The sequence below is a fragment of the Sciurus vulgaris genome, assembly GCF_902686455.1.
Source record: "Sciurus vulgaris genome assembly, chromosome: 17".
Classification (NCBI taxonomy): domain Eukaryota; kingdom Metazoa; phylum Chordata; class Mammalia; order Rodentia; family Sciuridae; genus Sciurus; species Sciurus vulgaris.
This window is the reverse complement of record NC_136478.1, coordinates 63,996,295-64,017,284: the sequence shown is the minus strand read 5'-3', so window position 1 is coordinate 64,017,284 and position 20,990 is coordinate 63,996,295. Positions and strand designations below refer to the sequence as shown.

The 20,990-nt window shown below is 41.3% G+C and overlaps 1 protein-coding gene across 1 annotated transcript; it reads right to left on the bottom strand.

The window, feature by feature from the left end:
- Nucleotides 1-12,348: 12,348 nt before the first annotated feature.
- On the bottom strand, nucleotides 12,349-13,287 carry LOC306648470 (vomeronasal type-1 receptor 4-like; the record flags this gene model as incomplete). The annotated part of the gene is made up of 1 exon (XM_079118673.1): nucleotides 12,349-13,287. The coding sequence occupies one exon, from the start codon at nucleotides 13,285-13,287 to the stop codon at nucleotides 12,349-12,351; it is 939 nt and encodes a 312-aa protein (XP_078974799.1).
- Between the last annotated feature and the right edge of the window lie 7,703 nt (nucleotides 13,288-20,990).

The window sequence follows — 20,990 nt, the reverse complement described above, 5'->3', positions numbered from 1 at the left end:
TACAGCTCCAGAACTTCCCGTAGGGTTCATCAGGGTCTCTTTACAGGTGATTCCATTTCTCCCACACATTACCTTGAGGGTTTCTTAAGTCTTCTTTCAATATTAGTATTACATTTTATCTTAGGGTCACCACACAGCCTTTCTCAGGATGGTTTCTGTTGGTTTATTATTTACTCACCCTTTGAATGGACCATATTTACCCTTTTACAGCTTTTGATTTTCTAGTTGAAAACTGGACCTTTAAATATACTACTATGGCAGCCATAGAAATTATATTCTTCTCTTTCCCAGAATTTACTTGCTTTATTTTCATTTTGTATTGTCTTTGTAATTAATGGGTTCAACCTGAGATGTAAATTCAAGATCTGTTCAGATCTTTTCTTAGATTTTGCCTTCTGGTTCCACTGCATATGGAAAAAATAATCTTAAATGCACTACTTCTTACTTTGATGCCTGAAAAAAAAAAAATATATATATATATATGGAGAGAGAGAGAGAGAGAGAGAGAGAGAGAGAGAGAGAGAGAGAGAGAGAGAGAGAGAGAGAGAGAATGAGGAAACAAGGAAAAGATCATACAGAGGGAAACTGACATTTTAAATCCCAGGGGAGAAAAGGAAGTATGAGAATGCCTGGGGAGGGTGATACCTTGGCTGTCTGCCTCTGTGTCAGCAGCTCCAAGGCTAACAGGGCAAGCAGCAATGAGAGCAGTCCCCACACATTGTTCCCATAGCCAACACTGACTCTGCAAGGTGAGGGCAGGCTGTTACAGGAGCCCTGGGAAGAAGGTGGGCATGGGTAGTTGCTGCTGTGCCAAGATCCAAAAAGGTCTGCAACTAATTTCAGTCATTGTCTATGGGGAGACAGAGTCCTGGGGTTTTCTTGATCCACAGAATTCCCAAGATCATCTTCCACTGAAAACTCTAGACATCAGGACTGGCCTTGATTGAGTGGTGCCCGGATATTGATAAGACTAAGTCAGGAGAGCAGGAGACTGGACATGACTCAGCTCAGAAAGGAAATTGTACTAGACTTGGTAAGGCAGTGACAGAAGTGAGATAGAATGTTGGTCCAATCAACATTTTTAGAAGATATTGAAACTCATTGTTTTGGAAAAACTTTGATCATTACCAACACATATAACAAGGTAATTCCAGATGGCTTGCTGATGTAAATTTTAATGATCTTTAAATGCCTTTAAAGAAAAGAAAGACAATCTCATAAGTTTTATATACATGACTATGTTTAACAGAAGAAAAATTAGTTGATTTAATTAAATTATTCATTAAAAATAGGAGCAATTCTCAGTTAAAATTTATACCAACATCTTAAGTATAAGCCTATGACCAACAAAGGCATCACTACATATAAACCAAGCAGAAACCCCTGAAAGTGTCACCAAAACACCCTGCAGAACGTACATCTAGTGCTTACCTTGATACTCCAAGCAGGAAAGAGAATCATGTGTTGTACTCACTTGTTTCTATTGACATCAGCATAGGCCTAGGTGTGAGGATTTCATAAAGAAAATTACTGAGTGTTCAGTTTGGTAAATTAAGAACATGGGCCAGGGTCTCCTCAGCTCTGCTGAGAGCTTCATATCAGAACAAGCTGGAATGGTGGGAGCATGTACAGAAGACACCACAGGGCAAGAGGGAGCAAGAGAGAGCAGACATGTCTGAACTCAAGCTGAGATGACCCACTCTTGAGAGAATTAATATCATCCACAAGATCAGCATTGACCCTTCCAAGAGTGAACACCCAGGACCTCCTCAAGAGAAGAATGCTTGGGGACAAAGATGGTGGACTGGATCAAACAGAATCCTTGACTCTCCACAATAAGGAAAGAAAGCAGTTGAAAGAACAGTTGAGCAGAGAGGTGAGGCAGCATAAAACTTCAAAAAATCAACACTGCACAGCTCAAGACTTGGAGGTACTTGAAAGTTGATCACAGGAACAGAAAATATGGACAGAAATCCTTAACCCTGACCCTGGACCAGAGTCAGAGCAGGGGTACTGAGAGAGGACCAGGGAGAGGAAAGAACATAAGCTCCCTTCCTAACAACATCTGGGAAGAGAAGCAGACCAGGTTGAAACACAACAGGAACAGCAAAGGCAGTGAAGAAGATGGAGCAGTTTAACCCAGCTCTGCACTGAAAGCCAGGCAAGACATGGTGCCATTTGTGGAGCCCAGAGCTGGCCAGCCTCCCTAGAAGAAATTGAATCAACACAGCTTCTCACTCCTTCAGATAGCAGCAAATAAAACTAGAGGGAACCCTTCTGCAGTGGGATGTCCCAATAATCCACCTAGAAGGAAATCATGGAGGGATGGCTACCAGTTAAACTTACTGAATCAGCCTCCACCTCACCTAGGACAAGGGGAGTGGGGTGGAGCAGATCAGAGAGCTCATCACTCCTGGGGAGTGCCATTCTTATGCCAGCACTCAAGAAAACGTTCTCAAGAACTTAGATAAACATGAACCTGTTGTTATCCACCCCCATTCCGGAGACAGATAAAATTCCTGTGAGCTACACCAGCCAGGGCTTCTTTGCAATAGAAGGCCAACAGAGATCCTGCATCTGAAGGCACCTGGTTGCAGATGGGGAGGGAACTTTCTCAAGGGCAACAGAGCAGAGTAGAGCAGATGCCTGTGATTCATGGTCCTGGGCAGTGATATGTCAGACAAAGGTGGACCAACTAACCCTCTATCCTAAGGAGTGGAAGAAACCAGCATCCACAATTCACAACCACAGGCAGTAAGTGCTCAGATGCAGGTGGACCACCTGACTCCCTTTCCCAGCCACAGGTAGAGTACACAGGAATCTATATTGGAACAGAACTTACAGAATGGGGAAGATCTTTACCACCTACTCCTCAAATAGGACATTAATATCCAGTATAAAAACTCAAAAACCACCAACAAAATAAATAACATGATTAATAAATCAGCAAAAGGACTACACAGACAATTCTCAAGAGACGACCTTGACGCCATGTACAAACAGAGAAACAACATGTATCCCATTTGTTTACAATAAAAAATAAATAAAGAAAGAAAAAAAGATTCTTAATATGAGTAACAAATAATAACAAAAATATTAAAATCAAATTTCTATCCAAAAAAAAAAAAAAAAGAGAGACGACCTGACCAAAAAATACACGAAAAAAAAAATTCAACATCTCTACCAATAAGGGATATACAAATTGAAAACTGCAGTAAGACTTCATCTCACTCCAGTTAGAATGGAAATTTTCAGGAATACAAATAATAAATGCTGGTGAGGATGTTGGGAAAAAGTGACACTTGTACATTGCTATTGAGGCTGCAAATTAGTGCAACCACTCTGGAAAGAAAGATGGAGATTTCTTACAATACCAAGAATGGAACCACCATATTAACTAGCTATCTCATTCCCTGGTATTTATCCCAAAGATCTAAAATCAGCATACTACAGAGATAATGCCACATCAGTGTTTATACCAGCACAATTCACAATAACCAGATTATGAAACTAGCCCAGGTGTCTGTCAATAGACAAAGAAAATGTGATTCATATACATAATGGAGTTCTACTCAGTCATAGGGAAGAATGAGATCGTGGCATTTGGTAGTAAATGGATGAGAGTGGGGGACATTAGGGTAAATGAAAGAAGCCTGACTCAGTAAGTCAAGCTTCAATTGCTTTCTCTTATATGCAGAAGCTACAATAAAATACAGAAAAAGCTGTGGGTTGAGGGAACCCCATGAACACAGAAGAGAGATCAGTGGAGAAGAGGAAGAGAATCAGTTTTGGGGGAGGAGCACTGGGAAAAGTGAGGAATGATGGAATTAAATTGACCAAACTATTTTATGCACATGAATTTTATGCACAAGTATACCACAGTGAATTTTGTAATGCCCAAGTCGACAAGTCCCCTAAAGACCACCAGGGAGCCAGAGTCGGATGCAAGCAAAAGGAGCAGTTTATTCAAGCAGCTGCTCGGGCACTCGACACAGACCAGCTTATCAGTCCATGCCACGTATCCTGAACACAAATTTACAAGCTGTTTTATACACTTCAGAAAAAGGGACTTAGTTTCTTTTTTACAATTGAAGGGTTTGTGTCCTTGTTTGCATATTAGGACATGTTCTGGCTGCCAAGTTTTAGTCATCATAGTAACCACTGCTCTGTATGAGGTCATCGGTGAGGTCAGCTTGACCGCAGCCAGGGGGATCCCCCATTACCCCTAACAACAGCCCTAATTAGCTGCCAAGGTCATCCTATTTTCTAGCTAGGCTAACTTCAGCTCATCTGCAGCTTTTCATTTTAACCCCTTTTTAGCCTCTGCAGCTCTGGTAACTTTTTAGTTTAACTCATTGGGGCCTTACAAATTTAATCTTCATGAATATATATAAAGTACTGATTTGCAAAATACTGTAAATTAGTGGAAGGAGAGTATAATAGAGGAAAGGGAATAGGGGGAAGTATGAGGGAAGGAAAAGGAGAAGTACTGGGACTGAGCTGAGCAAATTATATTCTTGCTGGTATAATTATGTCCACAAACTCCGATAGTATGTAAACTATAAGGTATGAAAAAGAAACATGAAAATTTTCGTTAAAAAAAAGAATGCTTAATTATTTTATATTCCTACAACTGAACTCTACGACCAGCAACATGGATAAATGCTAATGTGAGAGTACATGGATTTGCACCATGAAATATAAAACACTTCATAGTGAACCCTCAATTATATAAGTGAGGAGAGAGGTGAACATGATCTGGACTGTGAGCTGTCATGTACTCATCACTTTTGAGGATGCTCTGAGAGAGGCAATGGAGAATCTCAGACTGTTGGAGCTGCACACAGTGGAATGTGCTCACTGAGTGTCACGTGCTTCGCTTGCAAATAAAACACTTAAAGCTAAATATCAGTAATTTTAAAAATCAGTGTACAAAAAGATTACTATTCCACTTCATAAAATGTCAAGGTGAACAGTGAATGTATTAAATAAGTGCACACTCTGATCAGTTTTGGAAAAGGTGAAATAACAGAAACCAACATGGAAAATTAAATAGAACAGGTGTCATAATGACATCATTGTTTTCCATTACATCCAACATTATATGAAACATGTACAACAATTTTAATTAGCCAAAGGCAAATAGTGTTTGAAGATACAAACACTGATATTTCCTTCAACAGACATAGCTAACACAGAGGCATAAGAGCAGATACAGAGAAAATACATTCCACATAATTTTATAAAATTAATAAGATTAGGGAAAAAAATAACAGACAGCAGATTTCATGTTAAGTCATTTGACATTGTTGAAATTTAAATTTATTTCTGAAATTTACATTCATTTGTTACATTAAATATTCTAGAATTTTTGCTTCATTTATAATAAACTTAATCCAAGGGATATGTGTGCACAAACACACGCATGTATATTTATATATCTATAAAGTGTATACAGTTTAAATACATAAAGGTGTATTTGAGAATTAATCATTTAACAAATTTTGACATTTTACTTTCTTTTTTATATACCTCTCTTTATGCAAGCTAGGATCAAAGAAATTAAAGGGATATGAATAGAAAAAGAAGAACTCAAACTATCCCTATTTGCTGATGATATGATTATATACTTAGAGGAACCAGTAAATTCCACCAGAAAACTTTTAGAACTCATAAGTGAATTCAGTAAAGTAGCGGGATACAAAATCAATGCAAATAAATCTAATGCATTTTTATATATAAGTGATGAATCTTTGGAAAGAATAATCAGGAAATCTACCCCATTCACAATAGCCTCCAAAAAAATAAAATACTTGGGAATCAATCTCACAAAAGAGGTGAAAGACCTCTACATGAGAACTACAGTACACTAAAGAAAGGAATTAAAGAAAACCTTAGAAGATGGAAAGATCTCCCAAGTTCTTGGATAGGAAGAATTAATATTGTCAAAATGGCCATACTACATATAGTGCTATACAGATTCAATGCAAGTCCAATTAAAATCTCAATGACATACCTTAGAGAAATAAGCAAGCAATTATGAAATTCATGTGGAAGAATAAGAAACCCAGAAGAGCTAAAGCAATGGAAGAGTGAAGCAGGGGGTATCGCAATACCCGACCTTCAAATATACTACAAAGCAATAGTAACAAAAATGGCATGGTATTGACACCAAATTTGATGGGTAAATCAATGGTACAGAATAGAGGACATGGACACAAACCCAAATAAATGCAATTTCTCATACTACACAAAGGGGCCAAAAATATGCAATAAGAAAAGATAGCCTCTTCAATAAATGGTGCTGGGAAAACTGGAAAACCATATGCACCAGAATGAAATTAAACCCCTATCTCTCACCCTGCACAAAACTAAACTAAAAATGAGTGGGAGAATATCTTTGTCACTCATACTTCAGATAGAGTGCTAATTTCAAGGATAAATAAAGAACACAAAAAACTCTACACCAAGAATACAAATAATCCAATCAACAAATTGGCTAAGGAAATGAATAGACACTTCACAGAAGAAGATCTACAAGCAATCAACAAACATATGGAAAAATGTTCAACATCTCTAGTAATAAGAGAAATGAAATCAAAACCACCCTAAGATTCCATCTCACCCCAATTAGAATGGCGATTTTCAAGAATACAAGCAACAACAGGTGTTGGCGAGGATGTGGGGAGAAAGGTACACTCATACATTGCTGGTGGGGCTGCAAATTAGTGAAGCTACTCTGGAAAGCAGTGTGGAGATTCCTTAGAAAACTTGGAATGGAACCACCATTTGACCCAGCTATCCCACTCCTTGGCCTATACCCAAAGGACTTAAAATCAGCATACTACAGAGATACAGCCACATCAATGTTCATAGCTGCTCAATTCACAATAGCCAAACTGTGGAACCAACCTAGATGTCCTTCAATTGATGAATGGATAAAGAAACTGTGGTATATATATACAATGGAATATTACTCAGCCATAAAGAATGATAAAATTATGGCATTTGCAGGCTAATGGATGAAATTGGAGAATATCATGCTAAGTGAGATAAGCCAATCTCAAAAAACCAAAGGTCGAATGATATCGCTAATAAGTGGATGAGGACACATAATGGGGGGAGGGAGGGGTTAGTGTTAGGATTAGAGTTAGGGTTAGGGAGGGGGGCAAGAATGGAGGAAGGAAGGATTGTATAGAGGGAAAAGAGGGGTGGGTGGGGTGGGGAAAGGGAAAAAATAACAGAATGAGTCAAACAACAATACCCTATGTAAATTTATGATTACACAAATGGTATGCCTTTACGCCATGTACAAACAGAGAACCTGTATCCCATTTGTTTACAATAAAAAAAAAAGAAAACAGGGAGCCTTAAAGTCCTCTTGTTGTAAATACAAACATCTGGCACCACTCCGGGTTCTGGCCCCAGGGTGGCCATCCTCCCCACTTTCAGAACCATGGAGTGACCTCTCCCACATGCTGCAGGCCACACACTGTCACCAGCTCCAGGACTGTTGCGATAATCAAGGAGGTCTTGGGGAGCAGCCTGTGCTATTGTCCACCCTACCCCTCCCTACCACGGGCCACTCACAGTAGCATGCAGATATTTCATTTCTATGCATCAAGGAAGGTAAAGAGCATCTGCAGACACACACAGAAGAGGATTTGCAGCAGGATGTCAATCTTTTTAGGAAACAGGCTGAAGAACATGCCACCTGGATGGGGATGTTCTATGCCCTGAAGCATCTGGGGATTGGGTAGTTGGCCTACAACAGACATTCTAGAGCTTGTCAGATGGTGTGTGCTGTTAGGTGCCCCTGGACTAAAGACCACAGTGTGTCACCACCTCAGGGCCACATGTGGACAGCACCATCACAGCTAGCATGAAGGCAGAGTTCCTTGCAGGTGGAGGCCCAGCAGTCAGGAAATGGACAGAGGCTGGAGTGAATGTCAGCTCTTCAGGGAGTGAAGAGGCACACAAGCTGCAGGAGGAACCACACTTGAACTCTTGATGATCACATAATACAGGATTAAACATGAAGTGTAGAGGAAGAGTTATCCAGAGTTATCCAGAGGATGGCCAGCAGCCTTGGATGCTCAACCAAGGACACCTCACTTCTGACACATGTGACCTTAGAGCCAGTGCTGCAGGGGAAGTAGTTGTGCGCATAGCCTTAGTGGGCAGATCTGGTGACCCAGAGTTCCCAGATGAGGAGGACCCTCCTATGGACTCTAGGCATCTGCAACACAGTCTACCTGCCTTCCTTGACAGAGGAGGATGTCCAGGGAAGATCAAACTTCACACTTGTCTTCTTAGCATCTACTGTTATTTCACTGGTGAATTAGCTCATCTATGTACACAAATGTATGCAAGTGCATACATGTCTAAGCATTCATGGACTCAGAAGTGATAAAAATTCTTCAGGTGAGTGAAAACAAAACTTAAATATCCTTTATATGTAGAAATTGTTTGAGATGATAACTCTTACCCTTATTCACAGAAAAGATTGGTTGATACAAGATATTTCTAAAATGCAGACCAAATACGGAGGGGTTATCAAGTTATACACATAAGTGGAAAGCTTGTTTGGGAATGGAAATCACACCAAAGCCTGTTCTTTTAAATATTAAAAAACTTCAGTGACAATAACTCATTGCCTTGGTTCATTGTGAGTTAAAAGCTTCACAAGAGTTGCATTCCATATTTGCCTCCCTGGGTGAAAAAGACAAAGATACTTGATTTTGGTTTCAAAAGTATAAAAATGGGAAAGAAAACTAACTTGAGTCTTGAGCTACTGAGTATCTGTTACTTCAGGAGAGCTTGTGCCAATCATGCACCATGTGGCAACTACAGTCAGGCTTGTGTCCTCCATTAAAAGTGCCCTGAGGTAGCAGATCCAGTAGAAATGATTTCCCAGTGCTTAGCCAGTCAGACCCGAGCCCACTGGCTCTTAGCACCATGGATTTGTGGTAGCCTTTCCAACTGTGTCTTAGCTAGGTTGAACAAATGATACTCCAAACATTCAATCATGTCAAAGTGTAAACCAATAGTATACGTAACTGTAATATACTAAGGAAAAAAATGTTATAAAGCTTTAATAGTCCAACAGCAGAAAATTGGCATAAAAATAAGGAATATCTGTTAATTGCTCTTTATTATTTTTTTCATAGTTTTGCTAAAACTAATCCATAACACCAAAAATTGTCAAGATGAAAACAGATTCTTGAGATGAAACTAGATTCCGCACAGTGGGGTTTGTACAGGCTGCAGGGCTCACCAATTCCTTCCGGATTATTTTTCCCTCACAAATTTGAAGGATAAACTCCATGGACAATACCAAGATAGAAGAGTGAACAGAGTGGGATTTAAGTAAGAAAAGAGCTCCCACATTGCAGGAAGGGACTTGATGGTGTAAAAGGGAAGGGGCCTTCCAGGAAACTGAGGCAGCATGAAGACCCCCTCAAGCCCCAGTTCCTGTGATCCAGTCAGAAAGATTTCAGACATGTCACTCAGAGCAACAGGAAGTGATTGCTGAAGGGGTAGGAAAAGGGAAAGTGACACTCTCAAGGGACAGACAGTCCCTCCAGAGAGAAGAGGGCTTGCATGCCTCTCCTACACTCCAGTTTTACTGGGGATCCCAGACAAGTTTCCAGAGAGTCTTACCATGTCCTCCTCTTGATGTGGACTGACAGCAGGGTAACATCACACTTTCCAGCCTCCCTGCCATGACAACTCTAGGTCATCTTGGCCTCCTCTGACCAGTTCTAATTGGATTCATAATCGCACTTTCTTACAGATTTTATGGTTAGGAAGAATGAGCCTCATCACTCTGGGTTTCAGGATCTGGTTCTGAAAAGGGTCACAAAGGGCCCCCCTTTCAGGGTCACTTGGGTTCCTCTTATGCACATTTTTTCAGGTCTGCATGTCTCCTGCAGATAACAGGGAGTTTGCTGAGGAAGTATCATAGTCTGTCCACTTCAGCCAGGCAGGGCTGCCAGTGAATTTCTTCTTGGAAAATAAACATGTGGTGGTCTGCACTGTGGCACAGATAATAGGATTAAAATCCTATTATCCCACCAGTCACATCTGTCTGCCCCTATTAGTAACGTGTGATGTGTTCTTCACAAATGAAGGTAAGAAATGTAAATTTTAAAACAGTATTACTCATTCTAGTTCAATTTTCATAAGATATCATGCTATTTTCATGGTATGATTAATAAAAGACTTTCTTCTTCTTTAAAATAAAAACAGGAACCCCTAATGAGTTGAAACTCTTAGAAACATTTGCTGAACTGATTGGCAGCGTATCCTAAAGCTGAGCTCATGGAAACCATGAAGAGCAAGGGCACCACTGCATGTGTGCCCAGCAGAAACTCATGCAAGTCATGCTGCAGAGCCCACACGCCAGTACTGACCATGGTGCTCCAAACCGAAAGATATTCAGGTGTTGTGGTGAGCTGTTTCTGATCTCATATCAAAAAGGTATTTTAAACTTTTGAAATTTTCAAAGTCAAAAATACAAGAGTCCATATTGAATTTTTTCATTCATATAAAGTACAAAAGAGGTGAATGTGAGCTAGCAGAATGTCACCTGCTGATCCCTCTTGGTGATACTTATGTGAGAGGAAACAGACACCTTAGAGAATGAGGATGCTGTTTGTCCACAGAGGAACTCCTTACACAGGAGTGTGTTCGGTTTGTGCACAGTAATTTGATGAGGCACGCCCATCTTATACATGAAACTGCTTTTTTATTTTTAATTAATATTTTTATGTTTTAAAATTTATTCTAGTTAGTTACACATGACAGTATAATGCATTTAGACACATTGTACACAAATGGAGCACAACTTCTCTTTCCTCTGAACATGGTGTAGAGTCACACCAATAGTGTAATTACACATGCACATAGGGTAATAATGTCCATCTCATCGCACTGTCCTTCCCAACCCCATTCCCCCTTCTCTGCCCTCTGCACAATTCAAAGTGCCTCCATCCCACCCACCCCACTATGATGGATCACCATCCACTTCTTAAAGAAAACATTTTGCCTTCAAATTTTGGGGTTTGACTTATTTCACTTAGCATGAGAGTCTCCAGCTCCATCCATTTAATTGCAAATACCACAGTTTCATTCTCCTTTAAGGCTGAGTAATATTCCATTGTGTATATGTTACACATTTTCTTTATCCACTCATCTGTTGAAGGGCATCTAAGTTGTTTCCATAGTTTAGCTATTGTGAACTGAGCTGCTATGAACATTAATGTGGCTGCATCACTGTACTATGCTGATTTTAAGTCCTTCAGGTATAAACCAAGGAGTGGGATAGCTGGGTCAAATGGTGGTTCCATTCTGAGTTTTCTGAGGACTCTCCATAATGCTTTCCAGAGTGGCTGCCCCAATTTGCATTCCCAACAGCAATGTATGAGTGTATGTTTTTCCCCACATTCTTGCAAACAATTATTGTTGCTTGTATTCTTGATAGTTGCCATTCTGACTGGAGTGAGATGGAATCTTAGTTTTGATTAACATTTCTCTAACTGCTAGAGATGATGAATATTTTTTCAAGTTTGCTGATCACTTGTATTTCTTCTTCTGTGAGGTGTCTGCTCAGTTCCTCAGCCCATTGATTGGATTAATTGGCTTTTCCATGTTAAAATAAGACCATTTTAATGATACATATCAGTGATTTAAAACAAAATATATATTAGTTTAAATTGTCATATATCCTCAGGTGGTCTATTTATCCAATACGGTTACATTCTTATCAGCTTTGGAGTAAATGAAAAGTAAAATTTTGAAAATTACACAGCAGAAAAACAAAAAACACATTAAAATAGATCATAAGCAGACCATTGCTTCCCATTTTGCTCAATATTATTTGATATACACAGGTCTAATTTTACTTTCTGAAGACAAATATTGCTTGACAATGCTCACATTGATATTTCCATCAACAGACAAAGCTGAGACATAAACATAAAGTAGATGAATGAAAAACACTTTCCATATGTTTAAATAAGCTGACCAATCAAAATAGCAGGAGAGTGTATCAAATCTATGCTGATGGGTTTTGGCAACATGTGGTTTTATATTTAAAACTGAAATTTACTTGAATTACAGCTAATTTTCCAGAATTGTTGCTTGATGGTTAATAACCAATTCCAATGATACGAATGCACACCAGCACACATGCACACATACACACACACACACACTTATCTTCTACAAATATATGTGTCTAAATCACCATTCTCATGGGACATGAGTAATGTGTGTGTTACTGTTTTCAAAAAGTGTGTGGATAAGAAGAAACATACAACCAATAATTGTGCAAAAGCTTACAATTTACATATTTCTCATGATATCAGGAGTTTTCCCATTCCTTATCCATGTTAGGCAGAGCCTGGATGCATTAGTGTCCCTGCTCATGAGCAGGAAGGGGCTGAAGACTGGGAAACACCCGGCAACTACAGCAGCTGTGCTCACCAGGAATCTGTTGGGATGGTAAACAACAGCCAAACTAATTTGAAAGAGGCAGGAAAATGAGTAGAATGACACAAAGGTGCTCACCAGAAGGAGGATGTTTTTGGTGGCTCTGGACTCTGAGGAGGATCTGGAAGAGCAGGTCTTGTGCACACGCTGCATTCTCTGCTTGTGCCTGTGCAGGATGAGCACCATAGAGCTGCTGGACCACAGCATGAGCCCCACACACACAGCATCAGGGAATGAGAGCAATGCTGCAAACAGTGAGTCTCTGGTTGTGTCATGACGAACACCTGAGCAGTACCCAAAATCTTTCAGGCTAGTAAAATTTGTACTACTCCTCTTTCCACTCACATACATAGGGAAAACAGCATTTACAAGGAGGCACAGGATCCAGCTCAAGTACACAAAAGAGTCAATGTACTTGGAAGCTTTCACTTTAAGCTCTGCCCACCTGGAGTTGCCAGAACTTATCTTAATAGCCTGAAAGATGCTCAGGAGGCAGGTGCTGCAAATGGACACACCCCTGCCCACCCTGTGAAGAGTGAAAAGTAGTTTGCATCCAATATCACTGAGAAAATATTTCACACTGAAAGCTGCCACTGTCTGGGGAATTCCTCTACACAGGAGAGTTAACAAGTTGGCCACAATCAAGTGCTGAAGAATCAAGTCTGTGTGTCTTACCCTGCACCCAGTGAAATAAAGGACCAGGTAATGGAGGAGAAGAGAGGAATTGCCCAGAACTCCTAACACAGTCTGTGACATTAAGATGATTCCTAAAGCCACCTCACTGGTTGCCATCCTGTCAGTTCTCTGCTGTCCCAAGCAGAGGGTTTTGCAGGGGAACAGGGGTCTGGGGTTGCATGTCCTGTCAAGAAAATTCAAATATTGCCCACTCTCCAGAGTTCCAACTCAGAACATCTGCTTCATGTTTCCATTTCACTAGCCACGTGTAATGAGGTCAGGGTGATAGTTGGAAGCATAAGTGTGGAGTCCCCTGCTGTGCAGGCAGCACATGGTGTGTTCAATCTTCACAATTTGAGGCAGATGTTGAGATGATTGAATAATGACAAGAAGAACGTGGCATACAGAGTTAAGTATTTGCCAAAATTCACAACACTTGAGGCTGAGGGGTCTTGAAACTGGCTAAGAGGTAACAGACAGTAGTGTGAACCAGCAAACTTCCCTGAAGCCATCAAGGGCAGTTTTCAAACAATACAATTCTGTATTTACTTTTGTCTTTCCATACTACTATTACCTTCTAAGCTGGTGGCATTTATACATTTTTATTGTAACAAGTTCCCATTCATGGGAAAGACAAATTTGTAGACTGATTTTTATTATGAAGGGACATTTAGATGTTTCAGTGAATGCAGATGAAGTGAGGGAACTAGAACACACAGGCACCTGACCCATGATGTGCAATGAGGCCACCCTGGTCCACATCAGGTCCATGACCACGTGGCCCCACTGTGGTGTCAGGAACCAAGTACAGTGGCACTTACCACAGCACTGGTCCCAGAACCACAAGCCATGCAGGAGCTTTATTGCATGTAACAAGAACATGCAAACAGAGAGGAGAAATAGAAAATCTTTGCTGATTGCAGAGGTTACACTCCTGAGTTAATTAAAACCTGACTAAAGTGGGATTATTCTAAGGAAGCAAGATTGCTGAATGGTATTCCAAGAAACCTGGTGCAATCTGGCATTTGTGAAGCATGATCTTGTGCTTTAACAATTTCAATTACCAGATTTTTGCCTTTTGTTCAGATTCATATATTTACAGACTTCATTTAAGCAAATTCAGAATCACAGAGAAACTGAGCAGAAGATGAGACCTCCTATCTGCTCCCTGCACACTCATCACCTCCTCCACTGTCAAATTCCTAGAGCTGATAGTACATATGCTACAACTGGGAATATCTAGAGACAGGTGAAAACAAGCTGATAACATGTCTGACCGTGGAGTTGGAAACCTGTGATATTTATCATCAATTTTCTGTACATGTTCCTTCTCACATTAAGAGGGAAAGAGACTGACTATCTTACAGACCACCATCTCCCTAATTGTTCAGTCCAGTGTTGGCACCAAGTTCCTGCTTGAACAACAGTCATCCAGATACACTGCCTGCCCAGGATGAGGGGACCTGTCAGCTCCTCCTCCCTACTCCACAGGCATGGAGAGGACACAGCTCCAACTTCAGCACCCTGAAGATTTGACGTAGAATTCTTCTAATGGAGGCTGGGCAGCACACTGATTTAAAGACTCAAACACTTTAAACATCACACTTCATTTTCACCTGCAAGAAACCATAGTGGCTGCTGTCAGTGAGGATCACATTACCTTCAATTAGGAGCATCAGGGACTAGGGATGCAGCTGGAACTCCACTCATCTTCATTGCCTGAACACTCCCTTGTCCTGTGGAATTGTTCTACTTCCTGGGTGGCTCTGGAAATCTACTGGGTTCAAACCAGAATCCCTTGTTCTGAGATGATCACTTACCCAGATTCTTGAGGTGGGTCTTCCCTCCCAGACTCTGCTCTCAGACTGACATTGGATTATACACTGGGCTGTTTATGTGACCAGGATGACAACCTTGAGCAGAGACCACTGTGACCAGGATGTATGCTGCAGGGAGCAGTCAGCTCCTGAGATATGGGTCTGTGACTCTGTGACCTCACCTCCCCTGGGACCTGTAATTATCACTGTGCCTGTGGCAGCAATGGGCTGTAGGCTTGGGGAGCTGAGGGCACTTCTGAGAACTTTATCCCCAGGTGACCCTTACCAAAAACATGTAAACGTTCTCTATAATATCTCTGAAGGGAATCCTGCAGGGTTTGGAGAGGCCCTTACTTACCTTTGGTCCCTGGAGGCAGACAGGGACTCCGAGGGAGTAGAGAAGACTGAGTGCTGTCAGGTGAAGAATGGGCAGAGAGCTATGCTTGTCCCACTGTGTTCCTTGCTCCCCTGAGAGATTTTCTCCCTCAAATGCAGTAAATTACTCTTGGTTGTTTCCTTTACTGACACCACAATTTAAGTCATTATCAGGGAGATGGAAAGAGACTGAGTACCTGGATGGATTTTTTAAACTGATACAAGTTAAAGAAAAAATGTGATGTTAATAATTCACCTTGTAAGTCATAGGACCCATCTGCACATGCACGTTAGTTAATTTGGACTCATTTCCAGGATTCATTGCCAACTCATATCAAAATTTTATGGATAAATACATTATACCAATAACCAATCTCCATTATTGACAGAGGGCAGAAATAGAACAAGGTCAGTACAGGAAACAGAATATTCTAAATGAGTCCATGGCAAACAACAGCAGCAGATCAGATTGTTGGACCAGTCCAAGCTACCACTTGTGTAACTACCAGACTTTCCAGTGCTATTCACAGTGATTTGATAGCCTCAAGAGGTGATGGCAGAAAAGAAGCCTTTTCTTTTTTCTTCTTCCTTTTTGTAATCCCTCTAAACCCCTAGGTCAACATTCACAGTAAACTGTCCTAACAGATGCGTGAGAATTACCTTGGAGTCACGACCAAGGCTGGGAAAGCTGAACACTCAGGAGAGTGACCCTGCAGAGGAATCAGGGAGCACTGCTAAGAGGGAGCACAATTGGGGACCAGGGGGAGGAGAGCATGGGGACCAGATGGTGCTGCAGTTCCAGGGATTCTGGGGGAAACAGGGTAAAATAGAGCAGGTAGAGGGAAAGACAAACACTCCTAAAGTATCCAGAAACAGTTAACGTGCATGGCTGGATTTGGGAACACAGGGAACAAAGAGCTAGGGACATGAGGGACAAGCTCCTACCAGGTACCAGAGACATGCATGCATGGTACACAGGAAGGGCTCCTAGGGATGGGGAGTGTGTGGGAACCAAGGTGATGGTCACTGCTTGTTGAGTCATAGATAATTAATGTCTCTGAGCCATCAATGCATACCTGTCATGGGAAGTTGTGAATCCACATGGGTTGGGTTTTCCTGGTTGCTAGTAGTGATCCAAAGGAGACCCAGAGTGTCATAAAAGGAAGGTAAGGCTGGAGAGAGCTAATGGCCTTGTCGATGACAAATTAAGAACAGGGCAATGAGGGAGCTAGTGGAGATACTGGGTGGAGAGAGCAAAGGAGGACATGACTCTCAAAAGTAGCAAGAAAAACTCAGGAAAACCAAGTTAATGGTACCTGCTTCTAGATTTCCTGTCTCCCACATCTCAGCCTGATCACTGATCTGTGCTGCTACAGGAGCCCAGGGAGGCTGAGGCTGACAGGAGAGCAGGGAGAACCTGCAGGGAAGGAAACCTCTGGCTCATAGAGGAGGCATTGTGGAGGTTGGCACTCCTGTCTCTGTGCTTTCCCCAAGTGGATGGAGTCCAATGGTCAGAAGAGTCACCATGGGATCCTCTTGGGTGTGAAGTCAACACATACTGCCATGTACAGCACATAAAGAAGAAAAGTAGATTAATCAATTTTTACAGGATCCAAAAGTGGGAATTGGAGGAGTCTAAGCATCTTGGAGCTTTGTTCTGGTTTTGGTTGAGACCCTTTCCAGGGACTGCGTGAGTCTGTTGACAGTGGTTTGCAGGACCCTCAAGAGGCAGGTGGTGCTTATCAACACATCCCTGCTCACTCTCCAAACACACAATGGAAGCTTGCAGCCAACATCACTGGAGCCATGTTTCACCCCCAGGGCTCCCACTGCCTGGGGAAGTCCTCAGAAGGTGTGACTAGGAGCTGGTGAACACAGGTCCTGGGAGTCCACTGGGCAGACAGCCTGCTGCAAATGATAAGTAAAAGACAGTGGTAGAGAGAGACACTGCCTAGGATCCTGGCAGCAGGCTGAGAGAAAAGCAATCCTCCTGCCCTATGGGCCTATGGACTCTGCTGTCAACCACCATAGTTCCCTTTCAATATGGACAACAAAGATCCTCTAAGCACAGGGGCTCATTCTAGAGTATGACCCCAAGAAGGATTTAGGTGTTGCTTTATGGGGCTGCCAGAGATTTCAAAGCAAAAGCAGGTGTAGACAACATGTAGTATTTCATTGGGACGTCCTCACTGAGGATGGGGGTACTGACCTTGGAGAGAAAGGGTAAGACAGTGGGAAAGACAGTGAATGAGACATTTTCATTTGACCTGAGGTTTATCTTAGCCACATTGGAATAGCGAAAACATCAATCATTATTCACACACACAAAAAAAGTCTATTCAGAATGGATTGCCAAAGTACATGATTAAGAAAATATGAAGGCAGTCACGAAGCGAGCTGGCGGGTGAGCCAGGCCGCCTACATCATGGATGTAGCTGGTGGGCACCCAACCCACCTGCCTTGCAGAGGTGGGTGGCAGGTAGCCAAGCAGCCCAACCACCAAACCACAGACAGACGCCATCACTGAACAACCCTGCCTGAACACCACGCTGAGGTTTGTCGCCATCACAGAGTTAGCCAGAGGCTTCTTTATAGGCTGGTGCAGGCATTTTGAATTACTCCTGAGGGCGTGGCCATCATCACTGGAAGGGCAACTCCCTTTCTGAGACACCTACAGGAGGCTAGAGGACCTTTGACAAGACCCAGGAGCCAAGAAGAGGAGGTATTGAGAGACCTGGGACCAACTCAGAACCACGGGGGAGTATACCACACATGAAGACCACCACCCGTAGAAGACCAGCTTCCTAGTGGAGCACCACATTATCAAGTTCCTCCAAGACTTCAGGCTACTGCAGGCTAAGAGGTGAGTTATTGGAAATCTACAGAGACAATATTAGTCAATAGAGAAAATCTGCAATATATCAGAGTATCACTATTAAAGCGGTAGATACCTGAACAATATGAGAAAACAAGGGAAGAAAATGTCCCAAACAAATCTAGATGGTATAGCAATAAAATCCAATGACAGCATGGCAGAAGAAATGTCAGAAATGGACTTCAGAGTGTACATAATTAAAATGATCAGGGAAGCAAGCGAGGAGATGAAAGAGCAAATGCAGGCATTGAATGCTTACACCAATTGACAGTTAAAAGAGCAAATACAGGAAGCAAAAGTTCATTGCAATAAAGATTTAGAGATATTGAAAAAACACAAACAGAAATCCTCGAAAAGTAGAAAACAATAAACCAAATTAAAAACTCCATACAAAGCATAACCAATAGGATAGAACACCTGGAAGAAAGAACCTCAGATATCAAGTCTCTTCTTTCTTGCTTCTTGGCTCTTCCTGCAGGCTCAGGCGCCTTCAGTCACTGCTTCTCTGTCTCCCCCTGCTTCTCCATCTCATTTACCCTGTTCTGTTTCTGCTTCCATTCCCCACCCCTGCCCACTTAATCCTACTTCCACAAGGTCCCACATATGCTGATGTGGAGGGAGTAACAAGTCCAACCATCAGTGGCATGTCGCAGTAAGTGGTATGGTATAGCAGCCACATTCCCCACAAGTACTGGGAGATAATGTTTCACAATTTTCTTGCCTCCAAACCTGAATTGATTACTAACCAGGAAAAAGGGTTACAATGCCCTGGGCATCAAGTTTCTGCTAGAACCTGTTAGCTTCTGTCAGATCTGGATCTCAGTCAAGGCTTATGTTGAAATGTACATAGAGGAAGCCAGAATGCTCAGTGGGAGACCAGTCTCAAACCCAAGGGAAAAAAAGTGTCCATTTTAAATTTCTCCTGGGCTGCAACACAACACTTTATTTCTCCCCTTTACCTCTTCTCTCTGCCCTTCTACTTCTTGCCCTTCTCGATCTCATTTTCTCATGCTATAATTAATGGCCATTATCATTGTTCTTTTTTTTTAAATTCATTTTTATTGTAAACAAATGGGATACATCTTGTTTCTCTGTTTGTACATGAAGTAGAGGCGTACCATTTGTGTAATCATACATTTACCTAGGTAATAGTTTTTGATTCAATCTGTTATTTTCCCCCCACCCCTCCCACCACTCTTATCCCTCTATAGAGTCTCTCCTTCCTCCATTCCTGCCCCCTTCCCACCCTCTATATGTATCATCATCTGCTTATCAGTGAGATCATTCATCCTTTGGTTTTTTGAGATTGGCTTATCTCACTTAGCATGAAATTCTCCAACTTCATCCATTTGCCTGCAAATGCCATGCTTTTATTATTCTTTATGACTGAGTAATATTCCATGATATATATATATATATATATATATATATATATATATATATATATATATATACCAGTTTCTTTATCCATTCATCAATTGAGGGACATCTAGGTTGGTTCCACTGTCTGGCTATTGTGAATTGAGCAGCTGTGAACAAGGTTGTGGCTATATCTCTGTAGTAAGGTGATTTTAAGTCCTTTGGATATAGGCCAAGGAGTGGAATAGATGGGTCAAATGGTGGTTCCATTCCAACCTTTCAAGGAATCTCCACACTGCTTTCCAGAGTGGCTGCATTAATTTGCAGTCCCACCAGCAATGTATGAGTGTACATTTTTCCCCACATCCTAGCCAACACCTATCATTGCTTATATTCTTGATAATCACCATTTTAATTGGGGTTAGATGGAATCTTGGGGTCGTTTTGATTTGCATTTTTCTTATTACTAAAGATGTTGAACATTTTTTCATATATTTGTTGATTGCTTGTAGATCTTCTTCTGTGAAATGTCTGTTCATATCCTTGGCTGATTTGTTGATTGGGTTATTTGTATTCTTGGTGTAGAGATTTTTGAGTTCTTTAAATATTCTGAAATGAGTGCTCTAATTGAAGTATGAGTGGCAAAAATTTTCTTCAACTCACTAGGCTCTCTCTTTGCATTGCTGATAGTTTTCTTTCCTGAGAGAAAGCTATTTAGTTTGAATCTGTCCCACTTATTGATTCTTGCTTTTATTTCTTGTGCTATGGGAATCCTGTTAAGGAAGTCTGATCCTAAGCCAACAAGTTGAAGATTTGGACCTACTGTTTCTTCCATAAGATGCAGGCTCTCTAGTCTGATTTCAGAGCCCTTGATCCATTGTGAGTTGGTTTTTGTTCACGGTGAGAGATAGGGATTTAGTTTCATTCTGTTGCATCCGGATTTCTAATTTTCCCAGCACATTTGTTGAAGAAGCTATCTTTTCTCCATTGCATATTATTGGCACCTTTGACTAGTAGGAGAAAATTGTGTTTATTTGGGTTTGTGTCCGTGTCCTCTATTGTGTACCATTGTTCTACCTGTCTATTTTGGTGCCAATAACATCCCATTTTTGTTACTATTGCTTTGTAGTATATTTGAAGGTCGAGTATTGTGAGGACCCCTGCTTCACTCTTCCTGCTAAGGATTGCTTTAGCTCTTCTGGGTTTCTTATTCTCGCAGATGAATTTCATGACTTTTTGCTCTATTTCTGTCAGGTACATCATTGGGATTTTTATTGGAATTGCATTGAATCTGGATAGCACTTTCAGTAGTATGGCCATTTTGACAATATTACTTCTGCCTATCTAAGAACATGGGAGATATTTCCATCTTCTAAGGTTTTCTTTAATTTCAT